Source organism: Dipodomys merriami, unplaced genomic scaffold, assembly GCF_024711535.1.
Source record: "Dipodomys merriami isolate MVZ:Mamm:240054 unplaced genomic scaffold, mDipMer1.0.p SCAF_2, whole genome shotgun sequence".
NCBI classification, from domain to species: domain Eukaryota; kingdom Metazoa; phylum Chordata; class Mammalia; order Rodentia; family Heteromyidae; genus Dipodomys; species Dipodomys merriami.
In genome coordinates this window covers 52,618,977-52,639,850 of record NW_027203381.1, presented here as the reverse complement: position 1 = coordinate 52,639,850, position 20,874 = coordinate 52,618,977, and the positions used below count along the sequence as shown (strand labels likewise).

Here is a 20,874-nt window from a genome sequence, read left to right as displayed (position 1 = left end):
TTAAATTTTTGCTAAGCCAGATAACTGTTGATTACAGTGCTAACAGCTTTTATCTTGAACATGTTCACACACACACACACACACACACACACACACACACACACACATGCAGAAAGGTCTTTAAGTGTGCAAAAATGGTCATACATTTTTTCTGGAATTCTAATGGCAAGACATACTTTTGCCCATAGCACTATAGCACCACAGTTGTCAGTGTTAAAAAATTAACCTTAAAAACTTTTGCCAACAACCAAACTAAATATCTTACTCTTACAGATGACCAAGATCTAGATGTTGAGACAACCTTTGCTAGCAAGGCACATTAGCACATAAATTGATCTTGAATAATTAGAGCACTTTACATACCAATTTATATTGAGGCCAAATTATATTACCCAGAGAAATTAACTTGCCTCCCTTATGATTCTCCTGAATCCCTGGTGAAAGTTTTTAAGCATACATTGGAGGACAGTAGGCTTGCTTTGTGCAGAAGCACAGTTGGTACAGGCAGTATAAGACAGAGTGAGATAAGTAAAAGCTATTGCTGCGGGGGGGGGGGGGAGAGAGAGAGAACATAGAAAGATACAACTTGACAGACAAAATGACACCATATATCTTGTCAGGCCCAACCAAATGTCTTCCTGAGACCAGATGGATGTCCTTGTCAAGACCATCTAATAAGAAACTATCCCAGAAACCAAATTTAGGAAGAACAGATGAGTTAACTCACCATGAGTTAACTCACCATGAGTTAACTCACAAAAGGTCCTTATCATAAGGAGCAATCCCAGAAGACTAGAGTCACATCCATGCCCAGTCAAAACCAAATTCAGGAAGACCAAGACAGAGACACAGAAACTGAAGCCTGCTGGGTAGGTCTGGTCTGCAGACCTCCTTCCTCAGCAATAATCAGAACTCTCTACTGCTCTGAGAGAATGCTGGGCAGGCCTGATCCAGATATCTTCCACCTCAGCCACAACTAGAACTCTTTACAGGATGACAGCTTGCTGGGTGGGCCTCTCCCACCTCAGCAATCCCAAACCCTCTGTTGTTGTCACTAACCCTGAGGGCTGTGGGGCAGGTCTTGAGCACATCTGTTTCCCTTACCTCCACATTTCCAGATGGATCTATCCCCAGAAACCAGACAAACAGGCAAACAGAAAAGAGAGGAAAAACAGAAACTTACTCTGGAGGTCTTCTGAGTGACTCCAAAAAATTAAGTGACCTGTCAGACATCCATAAACTGGTTGTAAGAGTGGCAGAATAGCTTACAGGCCTTGAGAAAGGTCTCAGGCAGCACCTGCCCTTTGGAGTCTCCCATCCTTTAGCAAATGGTTCATTGAGGCCAGCCACCAGTAGCTTTAAGGAACCTGTGTGCCCCTCAGCACTGGAATGGCACTGGAGCCTACAAATATTGTTTGGGAATTCACTCACAAGAAAGCCACAACTTGAGAGGTGAAATTGGGAGTATTTATTGGAAAGCTGGCAACTGCGGGTAGACTCTTGTCTCAATAACCTGCAGCCTGGAATCAAGCTTATGCAAAAACCATGTGTTTGGGGTAGAGACACCAGCTCAACAAAAGCAGTCCATGTAGGGAAATACTCAAGGGCAAGCAAAAGAAACCAAATAAGGAAATACTCAAGGGCACGCATTCTCTGTAACAAAGCTTTCCTAAGGCTAAACTACCTGACATCTGTAGTTCAGAGAATGGCCTATGTCATTTCTAGGCTTTTGGGAGCTGGGTAAAAAGCACCATCCATCCAGCAAGGCACAGGACGTCTGTAAGAGCAAGATGTTACTTAGAACCAGTATCCTTATTTCAGTATAAAACTCTGAGTTAAAAAAATCCATTCCTGCCACAAAGAATAAAAGAATAAAAAAGAGAAAATGGTAAATGCAAAGTTTTAAAAATATGAACAGTTTGGCTCAATAGGCAGATTCTACATAAACTTCAATGTTCACATCTGTCTTTTTTGAGACAAAAATGATTATTCAAATAAATTATATTTAGCAAATATTTGGAAGGGTTTTGTTGCTTAGAATTCTATTGTTATTTTTTGGCAGATATTTTTAAGTTTCCCAGAACTTGTAAGTGAGTTGTGAAATGTGACATTCTATAGAGGTAAAAATCAAAAATAAACAAAAAAAGAGGGAAGTTAAGATTCAAATTTTGAAATAATAAAGTCTTTTTATTTGGGAGATCTTTTATTACCACAAGCAAAAGGACACACCCAGCCATGTACTGGTGGCTCTTACCTGTAATCCTAGTTGCTCAAGAGACTAAGATTTGAAGATTGTGATTCAAAGCCAGCCCAGCAAGAAAAATCTGTTGAGAGTCTTCTCTCCAATTAACACCCCTCCCCACCCAAACAAGAAATAGAGCTGTGGCTCAAGTGGTACAGTGCTAACCTCCAGCAAAAATGTTCAAGGACAGTGCCCTGACTCAGAGTTCAAGCCACAGGACTGGTACATGTATGAACATACCCAGTCCAACAATGGGAAACATTTTGATCTCAGTAAAAGTCAGATAACATTATTCTTAAAGACTTAGAAAAAAAATCACATTTTTCAAATTCCAGAATGGAAAAACAAAAGGTTATTTTTTTGAAAATCAAAACATTAATCACAGAAGAAAGCAAATGCAAAAGAAGTTAAGATTGGCAATCACAGGCAGAGATTGAAATAGAGGAAGCTGAATTTGAAAACTACAAGAAAAACGTAATCCTTTCATGATCTATTGACTAGACGTGTATGATATATTTTTGTGTGTGTGTTGGTACTAGGGCTTGACTTCAGGGCCAGGACCCTGTCCCTCAACTGTTTTACGAATTGCTGGTTCTCTACCACTTGAGTGGCTGCTCTATTTCCAGCTAATTGGACAGAAGACTATCATGGACTTTTCATCCCTGGCTGGGTTGGAACCAGAATCCTCATATATCTCATCATCCTCAATAGCTAGGATTTCATGCATGAGCCACCATGCACGAGTTGAGAGACATTTTTTAGGTTAAGATGGAAATTTCGAGTAAGAGTGAGATCTGGAAGAGCAAGACTAAGGAAGCCCTAGGGAAGGGTCTGGACCTCTGGAGAAGCACATTACTGGCATGTTATGTATGAGAAAGGGGAAAAAGTGCTGCTCCTCTCACCTGCCTCTGAAACCCTCAAAGCTTTGGTATTTGAACCACCAAGCTAAATGTGATGTTAATGATTCCTCAATCAATATCTTTTCACTGACTTTAGGAAGATGGAGGAGGGAGTCACTAATGTTTCTTAGTTTAGAAATTGCTCCTTTCCAGAGAATGCTTTAAAAAGACTTCACTCAAATCACACTAAGTTAATGGCTATACTATAGAGTATTGTCTTGCTATCTGAAGCAGCTAAATAATTGGAATTTAATCAGGTTCTTAGTGTAACAATTCAACATTAATGATCTTGATGATTTTCCTGCTCCTTCCTTCCCTCCCTCCCTCCCTCCCTCCCTCCCTTCCTTCCTTCCTTCCAAGTTGTCCAAGGCTGTCCTTAAACTTATGATCTTTCTCTTCAGCTTAAGTGCTGAGGTTATAGAATTACCCCCGCTTTTTAAATTTCAATTTTAATTATAAATTAAAGAGGGAAATACTGAGGCTCAGAAATCCCACAAAATATAGGTACATAAAAGTGTCTAAAATTATGTAGGATCTAAAAGTAAAGGACTTGTACACATTAGCGCCTTTGTAAACCCAAAAGATCAAGGAATGTATATTGGTTCCTGGAGAATGGGCACCTGGAGACAACCTGGAAGCTCTCACCTCTTCTCCGAGCCCTTACCTAAGCATCTCTTCATCTGTATCCTTTGTACCATAAACACTACTAACCTTTAGCATAATTTATATTTGATGTTATTTTCACAATGCCTCAGTAATTTTTATAAGATAATTAGGAACAAAGAGGTAATTTTCACTTTCCACAATTGAGTAAATTTTCTCTCTCTTTCTCTCTTTCTTTCTCTCTTTCTTTCTCTCTTTCTTTCTCTCTTTCTTTCTCTCTTTCTTTCTCTCTTTCTTTCTCTCTTTCTTTCTCTCTTTCTTTCTTTCCTTTTGTCAGTTGTGGGGCTTGAACTCTGGGCTTGGGCACTGTTCCTCAGCTCTTCAGCTCAAGGCTTGCACTCTACCCTTGAGCCACAGCGCCACTTCGGGTTTTCTGGTGGTTTATTGGAGGTAAGAGTCTCACAGTCTTTCCTGCCTGGACTGGCTTTGAACTGCAATTCTCAGATCTCAGCCTCCTGAGTAGCTAGGATTACAGCGTGAGCCACCGGCACCCAGCAAATTTTTTTCTTTAAATCTTCAACTAGTGGTAGTTTTGTTGTGTTGATACTTCTTTATTTTATTACATTTCTGTGCCTTTGGTCAGAAAAACTTTAACAATTGAATTCTTAAGTTACTATTAAGGTAATTATTATCATATGTAATGGGCTGAATGGTGATCTCAAAGGTATGAGCACCTACTCCTAAGAATCTGTAAATGTTTATTGGAGAGAAACATCTTTTAAGATGTGATTAAGTTAAAGATCTTGAGATGCAGAAATACTACTGTATTATCTGGGTGAACGCTAAGTGCCATCCCAAACATGCTTCTGCCAGACATGCTTCTGCCTTGAAGGGGAGGACAATGGGAAGAGGAAATGTAGTGATAGGGCCAGGAGGAAATAGTATGTGTGGCCACCAGAAGAACAGAACAGATTCTTCCCTAGAGCTTCTGAGGACATACAATTCTACCCACACTTTGATTTTAGACTTTTAGTCTGCACAGCTATAGGAAAATAAATGTTTTCCATACCTAGTTCAGGGTAATTTATTACAATATCCATTAGAAAAATAGTACACCAACGAATAAAATATTTTCATAAAATATCTGACATGAACAAAAGTTAAGGTATATTGAAGGATAGTGTGTTCCTGCATATGGGATAATGCATTCCTTTCTTTTATTGTGCCAGGCATGGTGCTTGAATTCAGGACCTGGGCGCTGTCTCTGAGCTTTTTTGTTCAAGGCTGGTGCTCTACCACTTTGTGTCACAGCTTCACTTCCAGTTTTCTGATGCTTAATTGGAAATAAGAGTCTTACTGACTTTCCTGCCTGGGCTAGCTTTAAACCGTGATCCTCAGATCTCAGCCTCCTGAGTAGCTAGGATTGCAGGTGTGAGCCACTAGCACCCAGCTGCATTTCTTATATGATGTTTTCTTAATTATCTAAGAAGTTTGTGATCTTCCCAAGTATGAGAATATTATGTGCACATATATTTTACTTATTTCCATTCCACATAGCATCAGGTAATATGAAAATTCCGGTGATTTACCTTTTGGTAATCAAAATCCCAGTTGTGGCACTCTGGCTCACACTCATAATCATAGCTACTCTGGAAGCTGATAGCTGAGATCACAGTTCAAAGCCAGCCTGGGCAGAAGAATCCCCATGAGTCTCTTACCTTCAATTATCCACTCAAAAACTGGAAGTGGGGCTGTGGCTCAAAGTGGTAGAGCACTAGCCTTGGGCAACAGAGTTCAGGGACAGTGCCCAATTTCTGAGTTCTGAGTTCAAGCCCCACAAATGACAAAAAAAAATCTAGTTGTGTATTTTACTGTATGTCTCTTTTGGTTCCTACCCCATCATTCTGTTACAAGACAATATTATAAGACATGAGGAATTATATCAATATTATAAGACACGAGATATTATATCAAAAGACACAATGGCCAGGTGTAAGTGTAATCCTGGCTACTCAAGAGGCTGAGATCTGAGGATCACATTTCAAAGATAGCCCCAGCAGAAAAGTCTGTGAGACTATAATCTTCAACTAATCGCAGCAAAATATTGGAAGTGAAGATGAGACTCAAGTGGTAGAGAGGTTTGAGCAAAAAAGTTGAGGGACAGTCCCCAGTTCCTGAATTCAAGCCCCATTACCATCACATACATGCACAAAAAACATAAGATGATCAATAAATTCCAATGAACATATTCATCAGAAGGGAATTAAAGACTTCAGAAGAGATTGTGCAGTAGTATGTGAGCAGAGGGTTTTGAGGATTCAAGAAAAGAATGTCTGGAGCTTTCCTGAGTAAGTGCAGGATGTGGGCAGATGCTGGAGGAGCCCCAGACCAAAGTGCAGCTGCTCCAATGCAAAGCTATATTTCCCTTGTTCAGTTCAAAGACCTAAACCAACCTTCACATTCAGAACTTATTGATCCAAGAGAGGACCGAGGTCCTTGGAGTCAGGATGCAGTAATACTATGGCACATATAAACACTGAAGTGACTCCCTTGTCTCTGTGCTAGAAACACCAGTGGCCACTTATTTGGGATTGTTGGATATAAGGACTGAGGTAAATTCTATGGATAATTAGAATTATGAAATGTAATCTTTCTGTACCTCCTAAAACTCCTGTCCTGGGCATGTTCATAAGTTTACTTTTGGTCCTATAGCCACAATCACCATGTTTGAGCTTGAGCATATATTTGGGGTAATATTCTCCTTAGCTCCTTGGCCTATGGAGTAAGAGCTGTAATAGTGTGGAGAAGCTGGGTGCTAGTGGCTTGAGCCGGTAATCCTAGATACTCAGGAGACTGAGATCTGAGGATCATGGTTTGAAGCCATCACAGGCAGGAAAGCCTATGTGACTATCTCCAATTAACCCCCAGGAAATTGGAAGTGGTGCTGTGGCTCAATATGGTACAGCACTTGCCTTGAGCAAAAAAGCTCAGGGACAGCATCCAGCCCTTGAGTTTAAGCCCCATGACAGCCAAAAAAAAAAAAAAAAAAGGAGGGTGGGTGGGGTGAGGTGGGGAGGACTATAGAGAAGATTCTTGAAGTATTAAGATTTAGAAGTATCAGGGTTATGAAAGGCAAAAAGTGTAAAAGAATGATCATAGATTGGACTATATGGAGGAGACATTGCAGCAGGGATGCTGCCATGCCATGCCATGTTGGCCCCAAGTTGGATTGTTGGGAGTCCAGTGTAACTGATGCCATCTTGTCTTCATGGTAGAGGAAATGGAAGTCCCACCTCCCAAGTGATGAGCATGCCTGAATTCCTAAAAGCAGGGGTGGGGATTTGGATGATAGGTTACTGGACCTGTCAATATTGTGCTTTGAACTGGCCAGACACTCAAGTTTCCTGTGATGCTGCTCCCTGACCCTGACTCTATGTAAGCCTGGACCAGCAGACGTGCTAGAATGCCATGCCACATGTCTCCTGTCTGCTTGTGTCCTGTCTCACACATGCCTTTCCTCTGGTCAACATGGCAGCCCACTTCAGCTCCCCATTGGAGCTGATCTGGTTTGTTTGCTGCTCTTTTTTTTTCCTCTCTGGCACTCATGGTTCAGTTTGTTGAGAGTGTTAAGTATGGGTGGAAGGGCCTGTAGGTCTTTGTGACAAAAGTCCACCTGCATTTGCCGGCTTTCCAATAAAGACTCCCAATTTGACCTCTCAAATAGCCTCTCTGTTACTTGTGATTGAGGTACCTTAGCACAACATGCCAGGAGCTTAGTGGTAGAGTGCTTGCCTGGCATGCACGAAGCCCCGGGATCGATTCCTCAGTTCCAAATAAACAGAAAAAAACAGAAGTGGAGCCATCACTCAAGTGGTAGAGTGCTAGCCTTGAGCAAAAGAAGCTCAGGGACAATGTCCGGGCTGTGAGTTCAAACCCCAGGATTGGCAAAACAACAACAACAACAATATGACAACTGAATGTAGATGAGGGGCTGAACTTTATCCTTGATAAATGAAAGGACACAGCAGAAAACTGGTAGAAGTTCTGGTGTGGGGTAAAGATCTGTTAATAATATGGAATTAGTGCTGTTTGCCTGGAATATAAAAGTACCAAATTATTTTGGTTATGAATTTAAGTGTCTAACAAATTATTTCCAAAGTGAAAGAAAATTTTGTTAAATATCATATAGCAGTCATTTTTTTTTGGGGGGGGGGTCCAGTCGTGGGGCCTGAACTCTGGGCCTGGATGCTGTCCCTCAGCTCTTCAGCTCAAGGCTAGCACTCTACCACTTGAGCCACAGCGCCACTTCCAGCCTTTTTCTTTTTGCTTATGTGGTGCTGAGGAATCGAACCCAGGGCCTCATGCCTGCAAGGCAAGTGCTCTACCACTGAGCCACCTTCCCAGGCCCCCTAGCAGTCATTTTTAAAAGGCTTTTTTTTTTGCTGAATTCTACATACATATTATTTTATTTAGTGCTTATAGGAAAGAGTAACTATGGATTACATAATTACCATTTTATTGACAAAGCCATAGAGTTCAATTGTACAACAACAGGGAAAAATGTGATTGGTCTGTATTCTAGTCTAATGCCCAAATTGTGTACTATTAGCCCTCACAGCTACTCTAGGTTCTCTCTTGGCTGTATAAAGGATCTTGTACTTGAGAGTCTCAGCAGCCAGACAAGATGTCAAATAGGATTCAATGTTCATCAACATCGTTTGGCTTCTTCTTGCTGAGTTTCCTTCAGTAGTAATGAACTCACAGAGAGTGTCTAGTTGCTTCTCAGTGCTCTCATCTTTGTTGTATAAAGAACAATAGAAAGAGCATGAGGACAAGATAGATTCAAGGAACAAGCATGGCATCAAAGCCAAGCACCAGTGGCTCACCCCTATATAATCCTAGCTACTCAGAAGGCTGGGATCTAAGGATCATGTTCCAAAGCCAGCCAGGTCAGGAAAGTTCATAAGACTTATCTCCAATAAATGACTCAAAAAACTGGAAATGGTGCTGTGATTCAAATGGTAGAACTCTAGCTTTGAGCTGAAGAGCTGTGGGACAGCGCTCAGGCCCAGAATTCAAGCCCCAAGACTGACAAAAAAAACAAAAACAAAAACAAAACAAAACAAAATGGCACCAATAGTAATGTAAAATTACTTCCTACAACTGTAATTGTTTCTTGGCAGTACTTGGGCTTGAACTAAGGGCCTTAAACTCATATGTTTAGAGGGCAGAACTTTTGGCCCAAAACAGTTACACACACACACACACACACACACACACACACACACACACACACACACACACACACACACACACACCCTACAAAATGACACACACTACAAAATGCCTTTGCATTTGAAGAAATGGAGAAGGTAGACATCCTCAGACATCCCAGACATTCTTTACAGAAATGTAGATTGCTATAATCCTTCAGATAAACAGATCACATATTCTATTAAAATAAGAAATAGTATTTTTCTTTTCTCTTTGTGTTTTGGTGGTATGTGATTTGAACTGAAGGCCTCATGCCTTTTAGTCAGGCATTCTGTTACTTGAGCCACTCTTTAACACTTTTTGCTTTATTTTTTTCATTTAAGGTTTCACGTTTTCCCTGGTACTAGCTTTGAATCATGATCCTCCTACCTAATGACTCTTTGTAACTGAGGATCACAAGTTTGAAACACCATGACCAGCTTGTTGAACGGGGTCTTACTAACTTTTGGCCAGGCTGGCCTGGAACTGCAATCAACCCAATCTCTGCTTCTTGAGTAGCTTGAATTAGGAAATATTCTTGATTCAGTGGTCCTACTTCTGAGAATCTTCCTATGGTCATTAAATCATTCCTATGGTAAAGATATATGCATAATATCTTTATTGGAACAATATTTGCTGTGAAAATACGCTATGTCTGTTTCCATGTTTATCAATAAAGGGCCAAATGGTTCCACTGTAAAATAATCTAGTTTATGGATTCACCTGTACAAAGACTAATTTAGATCTTGGCCAAAGGACTTACTCAAATAGATCTAATGCACTGTTAGGTAATAAAAGCTACTGTGGAACAAAATATTATATTTTTGTATATCGTATCAATAACAACAACTATAAGTTATGTTTTCACAGGTATTGTTAAAGTGTGAGCATGATACATAACCTGGCAGTTGACGTTAGTTATTCTGATAGAATAGGAATTGGTAATGTAGAAGGACTTGTGTTTATATGCCTTTGGATTGTGTGACTCATTACAATAGTACATGTTGTTTTCAAAGTAGAAACGATTAATTTTAAAAACATGGTGTGTGCATACACACGCACATGCATATGTGCGTGCGTGCATGAGTGCACACACACACACACACACACACACACACACACACAAACTGGTACTGGGGCTTGAACTTAGGACTTGGGCACTGTCTCTCAGATTTTGTGCTCAAGATTAATTCTTTACTACTTGAGAAACAGCTCCATTTTCAGCTTTTTGATGGTTAATTGGAGATAAGAGTCCCACAGACTTTCCTGACCAAGCTGGCTTTGAACTTCAACCCTCAGCCTCCTGAGTAGCTAGGATTATAGGTGTGAGCCACTGGATCCTAGAAAAATATGCATTATTTTTCACAGATAAGTGATTGTTAATCTTTAAGTTTTAACTATTTTATCTGGTCATACAAAGAAAAGCATTCAGGGTAAATTTTCCCTATGTTCTTTCCAGTTTTGATTTTACATAGTGTCACTTTCTCTTGCCTTCTTTTGGACTCTATTTCACACAGATATCTGGAAAATACACTACAATAAACATACTTACATATCTTCAATTACACAGTACTGCTTTCCTGGGATTCTTTTTGACCCTGAGCAAATTTTCAGCCAGTTATCACTACCATGTCAATCTGCTTCATAAAGAGTTCCTTTGTGTGCTTTGACTCTCATTTATTTGCACTCTCAGTATCTCTGTCCCTCTGCAAATCTTGTCCTTGATGGTTAAGTCAGCAGATTTTTGCATTGTTCATCTTCCTGATACACTCTTGGCTTCCCTAGCAACTTACTCTCTTACCATTCAGTTACTGTAAGTAAGAAGTGAGCTCCTAATTGGAATTAGGCAACTCACCAAAGTGTTGCAAGAGCTGGAGGAACAGGACATACTCTAACCCTCTGGCAATTGACAAGATTATATTGTTCCATCAGGGCAACTCTCACCACAAAGGCTACTCTGAAATTGTGACTTTAAGACACACTCTTTACTTTTGCTCCAGGGATCCAGAAGCTAGGGCTATTGCTTCTTGTGTTGTCCATTCAACAACTAATTGACTCATGGTATCCAGCCAGGGTCAATGGGCAATGGACTACTGTTGAGAAAAACCTCATCTCTGTGCTTTTGCTCTAGCAGGAACATAGCTGGAAGGGGCAAAATGAAGGAACAGAATCCTGGATGCCCAGGAGTCCAAGAAGGAATCTCCAAGGTATAGGAAGTGGGGATAACTGTGCCACCCAAGTTCTGTCACATTCTCTTGGTTCTTCTCCAGCCTACCTCTCTGGACATGCCTTCCCACCTATGGTAACACATTCTAGTTAATGAGATTTAGAAGTGCTATTTCTGGAGACTTAGTACAAAGCTGTCTCCATTTGTCTATCTGGACCAGGTGATTGCTCTCACTCATGACCACAACTTCAATTACCATGCATGCTTAGGGCTCTAAGGTTTAGTTTTCAGCACAGAAATACTTCCTCTAAAGTCTAAATATGTCATTGCTTTATCACCATTTTCCCACGAGTGTGTCAAAATCATGTTGTATCACATTCCCTGTATCTTCCATTCCTGGTATCTCAACATTCCTCAGTTCCCTCGCCACGAATGATGCAACCATGCATCCACCTGCAGAAGAAGGGAAGTCAGTCTATGACCTCAGTTCCTCTTACTATCCCATCATAACTGATGGGTTATTGATTTTTACTACCTAGAGATCTCTCAAACTGTCCATCTAACCTAGGTCAAGCTGTCATCCTCTGTAAAAACATCCTCTGTGTTCTGAATTATAGCAATATTGTCAATGGCCTTTCCTTGCATTTCCTTCCTTCCTTCCTTCCTTCGTTCCTTCCTTCATTCCTTCGTTCCTTCGTTCCTTCATTCCTTCCTTCCTTCCTCCCTCCCTCCCTCCCTCCCTTCCTTCCTTTCTTCCTTCCCCCACTTCCCTGCTTCTCTTTTTTTGGTCAGTCATGAGGCTTGAACTCAGGACCTGGACACTTTTTGCTCAAGGCTGGCACTCTTACCACTTTGAGTCACAGCTCCACTTTCAATTTTTGAGTGATTATTTGGACATAAAAGTCCCACAGGGGCTTTTCTACCTGGGATGGCTTTGAACTATGATCCTTAGATGTCAGCCTCCTGAGTAGCTAGGATTATAGTCATGAACCTGGCTACTCTCTCTCCTTCCTTTTTCCTTTCTCCTCCCCTACCCTTCCCTTTCATTCTCACCAGTATCAGGATTTTAACTTAGGGCTTTTTAGCTAAACAGCTCACAGATGGTGCTCTATTACTTGAACTATACCTCCAATCCAGCTTTTTTGTACCTGAATTGGGGCTTGAACTCAAGGCCTAGGCATTGTCCCTTAACTTTTTCTGCTTAAGGCATTCTACCTTGAGCTTTAGCTTCACTACCAGCATTTGGGGGATGATTAATTGGAGATGTCTCACTTTCTTGCTCAGGCTGGCTTTGAACTGTGATCCTCAGAGCTCAGGCTCCTGAGTAGCTAGAATTATAGCCACTGGTGCCTAGAACTGCTTTTTGGCTGGTTAATCAGAGGTAGAGTCTCTTGGAGTTTTCTGCCTGTACTGGTTTGGCACCCAGATCCTCAGATTTCAGTCTCCATTGTAGCTAGGATTACAGGCAAGAACTACCATTTTCTAGCTTGCCTTTGATTTTCCTTCTTAATGCAATCTCAAATATTGCATCCAAGAGATCTTTGAAAAATGTTCATAGGATTCTATTATTTAAATCCTTTGATGTTTTCCCATTTTTTATGATAAAGATCCAAATCCTCAATATGGCTTACAATAACCTATATAACCTGAACTTTTATCTTCATCTCTTGTTACTTACTACTGACTTTATTCACATGGCACATGGTCTTTCTTTGGTGGCTTAAAATGAGCCCTGCTAGGGTCCGGTTTATGTTTTTCCATTTGCCTGGAATATCAGGTAATTCTTTACAATATCATCATTTCCTAAAGATGTGTCTTTAGACATCCAACTCAGCTCCTACTGGCCACTCTCATACTACCCTAGATTCCTTACTTTAATAATTGAAATAATTGTATACTTATTCATTTTACATTTGTCTTGCTAATGTGAATATAAGCCAATAAGGGCAAGTATCAGGGCAAGGGCTCTTAGTCACCAGCACCTATCAGGAATTAAACTCAGAAGTTCAGATACAAAGGGAGTACCTCTATTTATTTTGTTTATTTATTGTAGGTTGTAGGGCTTGAATTCTGGGCTTGGGTGCTGTTCCTGTGCTCTTCAGCTCAAGGCTAGCGCTCTACCACTTAAGCCACAGTCCACTTCCAGTTTTCTGGTGGCTTATTGGAGATAAGAGTCTCACGGACTTTTCTGACTGGGCTGAGTTCGAACTTGGATCCTCAGATCTCAGCCTCCTGAGTAACTAGGATTACAGGCATGGGCCACAGACACTAGACTTCAAAGCGAGTACCTTTATTGACTATATTTTATTGCTGTATTTAGTGGACACATGTAAATGTCTACTGAATAGAAGTTTTCAGAGGGTTTCTCACAAACAAAATCATTTATAGAGCACTTCCATAGAAAAGTTAAATTTCCCTAATAATAAAGCAGCAGCAGCAGAAGCAGCAGCAGTAGAATAAGGAGGAGAAGAAAATTTAAAAATATATTTTTTTTTAAAAAAAGAGATAGACTTAATATGTAGTCCTAACTGGACTCAAACTCAAGATCTTCTTGCCTCAGTCTCCTAAGTGCCAGAATTACAGGTGTGTGCTAGCATGCCTGGCTGAGTGTACTTTGATATCATCTCTACTGGAAACCTAAAAAAAAATGCTGTCAATCTCTTTAGCAATAATCTGTCCAAAGGTGCATACAATTAGCTATTTGAACAAGTTGAAAGTTGAAATGATATTCTAGGCCTTCATATCTCTTAGGCTTATAAAAATTTAGAAAAACATGTTTAAGATTACATACGTATATACTTAATACTTTTAAGAACTCTGTGTTGCCTTAATCAATCTAAAATTTAAAAAGAGCAAAAAGAATAAACATTAGTTCACACTTTACCATTCCTAGCTAAATGGCTAAATAACACAGAAGTAAATTTCTTTTTAAATTATCACCTTGATCAGTGCAGGTCATCATTTCTGAATGCTTTTAGAAAGAACAAAAATGCACAGAATGTAAAATTGGACAATGCCCCCTCCATGGCTTAGCTCTACTACTAACATAAATGCTCTCACATACATTTTCATTTACAGTTAACAACAAAAGTTATACTTGCCAACTGTATATCCTTGTTTAGAGTTTGTGATGATCTTTGTATTGGAACAAGAAAGGTACTAATAAATATCACGACTCAAATTGTTAGTAAAATATTTGTTGAGGAATGTATGATTTTAGGAGAACTCCCAGCCATTATCATTGCAATACTCTAAAATAGTAATGGGGAGATTCTGAGATGTTTCATGTATTTTTAGCATATCAGCTATTTAGATTCATATAGATCTTAAGAGTGTGTCTATATGATTTTGGGGCAATGTTGAGAAGAAACAATTGGTTCCAATGGTAAATGATCGAAAACACAGGCGCTCTCTCTCTCTCTATGTGTGTGTGTGTGTGTGTGTGTGTGTGTGTGTGTGTATATATATATAATTGGATGGATTATGCTATCTGTATCTGTCTATCTAAACTGTAATCCATCTAATTCAGTCTTCCCATGAACCCACAATGAACAGATGACCAAGTGGCCTTGAGTCCAGTTAGGACAACATAATAAGTCCATCTCTTTAAGGGAGTGACTGTGAGCTTTTTCTGTAGCTAACTGGCTGTGCACTGAGGAATCCCAAATACTTCCTGGCAAGACAGGTACATATCCAGATGTGAAAGACCAGTTTCATCAAGGCTAGCTCACTCATGAAAGAGTTCTTAAATAGGGAAAAATTTGTAGTGAGAAAATTCAGGGCTGTCAATTCACAAGTAAATATGTATGGGACACTATCCTGTGGACCCTCAAACACAACCTTTGTATTTATTTTTCCTTTTTAATTTTTAAGAAAAAAATCACTTTAAACCTTTCATAAACATACAATTTTTGTACTGTGTTTGTGCCAGTATTGAGTACTAAAATTAAGGTCTCTTGACTTGGCCAGAGTTCTACTGCCTGAGCTATACCCGTCTTTTTATTTTTATTTTTTTCCCTTTAGGTTATTTTTCAGACAGTATTGAGTTTTAGCCAGCACTAATCTCTGGTGGTGATCCCTCTACCCATGCCTCTTCTCAGCAGGGAGGACAGCCAGAAACCACCATGCTTAACCCTCCATTAGCGATAGTTAAAAATTATCTAAAAATAATAATCCTAAATAAAAATAAATTTCAAAGTTGTTTTCCAAACATTTTTTGAACACTCATCATTTGAGGTTCTTCACGACTTAAGACAAACGTCCTTGGCTTGGTGTTCGTTAACTTGGTGAACGTTAACTTCAGGAGAGCTGGTTACACGCTGAAGCTTGAACTCTGTCTAGTCCACTGCTCAATTTGTGTTACTTCTTTCTAGTCACTCTGGGCTGCTTCCTTCATTCCACTGGCATATGTCTTCTGTGTCTTGGTGCTGCCTAAGGATTTAAATTCAAACAGTACCATAAAAATACAATCAGGGTTTGTTTACAGCAGTCAATTTTCATTGGCTCTATCACGGGGTACACAGGCCATGGTTTGAAGGTTTGGGTTTTTCACATTTGGCTCACTTCACTGCAGGCTGTCTCTAAGTGATGTAGACGGCATTCTTTTCTAACCTGAGAACGTGACAACTGTTTTGGTTGGGGTGTGCCATGAATCAAACTGAAGGGCAGCCACAGAATTCCGCGCCGTGGAATGGGGCTCAGATCCGCAGCCGGTGCACAAGGGCCGGCCGAGGGACCCCCCCCCCGCCCCGACAAGCCTGCCCCTCGCCACAAGGTGTCTCCGGGTCTGATTTCGCATTCAGGGCGCGAACTGAGAGCAGGAGCCGCCGCCTCGGAACGTCGCGGAGACTGCGGCGACGCCGGCACGGTGGGGGGGGGGCGAGTCACTCAGGGCCGGCCCACCTCGTCGGGTTTGCACGGCTTCTGACAGGGGTCGGCCTTCCAAAGGGCTTTGTTTTTGAGCAGACGTGACCAGCTGAGAGCCGCGTGGGGGTAAGAGGGAAGGGAGACCAAATGGGGGGGAGAGGCGTCCCACCCACTCGCCTCCAACCGACTTCGTCCTCCTTCCCGCCCACGAGCAGCCGCCACTACAGCTCCCGGCAGGCACTGCGCGGGCCGCCGGGCGCCGCGAGACTCCACCCGCACGGAGCATGCTGGGAATCGTGGTGTAGGAAGGGCGCTACTCGACTTCTTCCTTCTATTAGGATCCCCTCTTGGAACTCCACGACGCACCACCGTAGTAGGCTCTCCGGCTTCGCCCTAGTCGCTGGGCGTCTCAGAAGATCGCACCTCCTCCCCAGCTCAGCGCACCGCGTCCGACCCTCGGCTCCGCCCACTGCTCACACCCGTTCCCTTGACAGCTAGACTACTCCCGGAGCCGCGGCGAGGCCCCGAGTGCGAGTGCGCAGGTGCACTAGCGCCGCGCCGCGCCCAATCGGCCCTTGGGGCGGGGCGAGCGCGTGGGCGCTCGGCTGCGGGGGCGCGCACGTAGGCACGCAGAGCCCGTCACGTGGGACGCCGAAGATCGCAGTGCGCGTGGCCGAGGCGACTGGTGTGGGGTTGAGTCAGTTGTGACACCCGGAGCTGCGACCCGGCTGGCGGCCTACCGAACCCGCAGCAGGGCCGCAGACGTGGAGACCCGGGAGCCGCGAGCCTGGCCGCTTCCTAGAGCTCCGCAGTGCCGGCGCCGCTCCCACTCCCCGCCCCCGTCAGCGAACCGCCGCCGCGGGCGCGCCCCCGCTCTGCGCTGTCTCAGATGGCGTCCGCCTCCGGGGCCATGGCGAAGTACGAGCAGATCCTAGTCCTCGACCCTCCCACAGACCTCAAATTCAAAGGTGAGTCGGCGGGGTTCGCCCGGGCGGCGGGGTCCTTGCGGGCGGCGGCCTGCGGGCGGCGGGCGAGGGCCGCTTGGGCCCCGCAGCAGCCCCTCCCCCACACCGGTGATTCGCGTCCCGGCGGCCGTCTGGCTGCTTCTCCAGGTCGGCGCCAGGGCGCCTGGGTTCTCCGGTGCGCGCCGGCTGGGGCGAGGTGAAGAGGAGGGAGCTGGCCCGGGCGCGGCGCAAGGCTCGGCTCGGGCGCCGCCGCCATCTTGCGGCCCGCGGGGGCGCCGTGGGGGCCCGCCCGCCCGCGCTGCGTCCTTGCCCTGGTGCCGCCGCTGGCGCAGCGGGCTGTGGCGTGGAGGGGTCGAGCCGTGGCGGATTCCTGCCAGCGTCTGTCTGTGGCGGGAGAAGGCGGCGGGCGATGGGACTCGTGGGGAATCAGGGGTCGGGTGGGGCGGCCTTGGTCCCGGCCAAGATCCTTCCCCGACAAGGTACGGAGCTCGGCGCTTTAAGTGACCCCGTGTGCTTGCCTAGCCCCGTGCGCTCGCGGTGTGGAGCTGTGCGTCACCCTGAGGATAGATGGTTGTAGGTTCATAGTAGTGAGTCTTTCTGTGAGGGCTGGACGCTTGCTCTTTGCAGAGAAATCTCCACTGTTTGTGACTTGCCTTTAACGTTTGCGCTTTCGCAGCACACTCTGAGAAAGCTGATAAGGTGGTACCACGCTCTTGAACTCTTGGTTTTGGACCACTGCCTTGTGCCAAATAATCAGTGTGATTTCGTGGATTCATATTGAATCCAGGGGCCTTTCGTTAGTCAAACACGTCGGATACTTTATGGAAGAAACTTAAAACGGAACCGCTTTTACAGGAATACTGGTAGAGTATGAAAAGCTCTGTAGGAAGTAGATTCCTTTCTGTCTTTAAATTATAAAGTGAAATCTCCTGTAGGAAGTCTTTTCTTGTGTCTTAATTTCAGGAACTGTGATGACATCAGTTTATGTGAGGTCCATATAGCATTTTCAATGCTAAAAAAATCTTTTTACTATATAAAATTAAGTCCAAATGATAAACATCTAGATTGTTTTCCATAGTAAACATTTTAAATGGTTTCAGGAATTAAAAAATACTACATGTTGGTATTGAGAGTTAAATTTGCTTCGCAGGCGTTTTAGTGACTAGAAGCAAAGTGAAATCCTTGTTAGGTGAGGATTCGGTTTTGACGTCCAGCGAATGGATTTGTTGTACCGTATTTCTGTATGTGATGATGTGTTACGTGAGGGTCGAGAAAATCTTTTTGAACTCCGGAAATTTGTATGGAAGTTGCCATTATCTTTTAAGTTTTAGGAATTTAAACCTTTATGATGCATGCTTTAACAGAGTAGTTGGCTTTTACCTTCTCATAGGTTGAGCTTACTGGGGAAATTTCCTGTGCCACATAAATCATATGTGAGTTGCTATTAGGTACTTAACCCCTCCCTCTCCTATCTAGCCTAGCCTTTGAGCCTCACCTCCAGTTCAGGGACTTGGAATAACCCTTAAAACTAGTTTGAGGCCAGGCAATTCCCACAGAGTTGCATTTTTTCCTAGGGAAGTTGTACCATTGCCATAGTTGGAGACTTATTTGGTGGAGAAGCAAGTTTAAACAACAGCCAAGACCCTGCATCGGAACTTGTGAGGTTTGAAAAATCAAAAAAACCCAGTTTATCCATTTTTTCTCATACTGGGATATTTAAGATTACACAACATGTTCTTTGTTATTAATGAAAATAATAACTAAGATACGTAAGGGAGAGGCAGGAAAGGTAAAGAGGCCCAAGGATGTTTGAGGAACATAGTTCTTTTCTTCTCCTTTTCCCTTTTAAGAAGCCCTTCTGAGGGGGAGGTTTCATTCCAGTTGTTGAGTGAAGTTGGGCTGAGGGAGTGGTTGAATAAACAAAGTGAAAACCTGCCTGATATGTACTTAAACTGCCCCAAGATTGTTTAAAGTCTCGTGCTTAAAGGTGAGAGTAATGGGGGTTACTATTACTATTACTGTTTCATCTTATGTCTGTAGGATGAAATAGGTGTTGACATAGCTTTTGATTCCTTCCTCCTTAATGTTACTGTTAGTCAGGTAATAGTTTGCTATGATGGAAATCTGTTTAAATGCACAGCTCAACACACTGGTGAGGAGACTCCACATGTGCAATGCCTAGGTTGATAGTATTAGAATTATTTAACTGACTTCTCTTAAATCACCTATAACTTTTCGTTTAAGTGCATGTTTATACCGGTTAGTTTCACAAAGTTATTTGTCATCTTCTAGTACTTTTTTCTTGGGGGAGGGGATATGGCAGGGCTTGAGCTCAGGGCCTGGGCACTGTCCTGGTTCTCTGCTCAAGGCTAGTGCTCTACCACCTTGAACCACAACGCCAGTTAATTGAAGAGTCTCATGGACTTTCCTTCCAGGGCTGGCTTCAAACCCACAGCCTGCAGAGTAACTAGGATTACAGGATGAGCCACTGGTGCCTGGCTGTAGGTTTATTTTAATTACTTTGATATTACCATTCGACCAAGATGGAATTTCCAGGCGTGTCTGAATAACTATTCAGGAACTGGATGGAGTTTATATGCATAACATGTACATCCTCAATAATGAGTTATCAGCATGTGTTGTACACTTTTTGAGAAGTAGGTAAGAGTTTAGTACATCCTTCTGCATGTATCAGCCTTTAATTAAAAGAATTGTTTCATCTAATGTACAATATGTAAAGGTGGTTTATAGTGACTTTTTTGTGATATTTCTAAGGTTTTGAACTCTAGTTTTGTCCTTGCTCGCAGGGCTCTACCACTTACTCTACCACTTGAGCTATGCTCTCCAGCTTTTAGTTGTATTTATTTTTCATGTAGGGCCTTTAGTTTTGCCCTGGCCAGCCTCAGGACCCGATCCTTTTACCTTTGCCTCCAAGTGCCTGGTATTACATACAAGCTTGCATTGCCTGGCCCTTAGATAAATTCTAAAGTAGATCTTTTACTGCCTTACTAAATAAAAATACCTTGTTTTCTTTAAGTTCTGGTTAAGCCATGCCAATTACTTGACCTTAAATTCAGATTTGACATTTAGTATTTTATATGAATAGCTGAAACTTGAATTTTCAAGTTTCTTCCTTTGTATTATGCAATCCTTTTTCCTGTTAGCACTTTTGGAGAGAAGTCTGAAGAAGAAAGTTTAGAAAATGCTAAAATAAGTAAATACATTCTTTTTATTAATAATCTAGTAGAGGCGGATATGATGATCGTGTTGAAATTGGTTTGTAATAGTAGAAAGCAATAATGGAAATCAAGCAGAAGTGAAGATAGAGCATACTCCTTCTCCAGATTTTGGCACATTTTAAAGTAGTTCAGAAGCTCCTCCTATTAGTAAACCTCTGAGTGACCCACAACCCTACTTTCCCTTAGCCATAAAGGTCATCTTATTACTCCATTCTTTAATAGTTAGATATTTCTGTTACCCACATATTAAAGTCTTGATTTTGGGGAAACGGGTATCACAAATAAGCCTTCCCATGGTGTGCTGACTTGTCTGTATCTGTACACATGATTTTTTCCCTGAGCAAGAAATGTCTTCATATCTAATCTAAACTTCTTTGCTCTTTTTTTGCTGGTTAAGGTAAAAATTCTTCATGACTCATGTTTAGACCATGTTCCATCAACTTTTTCTCCCTCTCAAGTTTTCAACCACTGGCTTATAACACACAAAACTCACTGTAGTCTGTCTTTTTTGGGGGGGGGGTTTCCGGTCGTGGGGCCTGAACTCAGGGCCTGGGCACTGTCCCTCAGCTCTTCAGCTCAAGGTTAGCACTCTACCACTTGAGCCACAGCACCACTTCCAGCTTTTTTTTTTCTGCTTATG

The 20,874-nt window shown here is 42.4% G+C and overlaps 1 protein-coding gene and 1 long non-coding RNA gene across 4 annotated transcripts in view; one reads left to right on the top strand and one right to left on the bottom strand.

Moving 5' to 3' along the window:
• Positions 1-14,986: 14,986 nt before the first annotated feature.
• Positions 14,987-16,360, bottom strand: LOC138832149 (uncharacterized). Its single transcript, XR_011373516.1, has 2 exons — positions 16,067-16,360; positions 14,987-15,595 (listed from the first exon to the last, which is right to left on the bottom strand). It is a non-coding gene; the product is annotated as an uncharacterized lncRNA (long non-coding RNA).
• A 310-nt stretch (positions 16,361-16,670) lies between these two features.
• The window catches only part of Vapa (VAMP associated protein A), a 41,699-nt gene continuing 37,495 nt past the window's right edge, over positions 16,671-20,874 (top strand). The window contains exon 1 of one of the 3 annotated variants that reach the window (XM_070029639.1): positions 16,671-16,998. In XM_070029639.1, coding sequence (XP_069885740.1) covers positions 16,920-16,998 — 79 coding nt within the window. In that variant the 5' untranslated portion in view covers positions 16,671-16,919. Of the gene's footprint in view, positions 16,999-17,182; positions 17,475-20,874 lie in introns of those variants that run through there. The other 2 variants (XM_070029637.1, XM_070029638.1) reach the window with 2 other exon arrangements.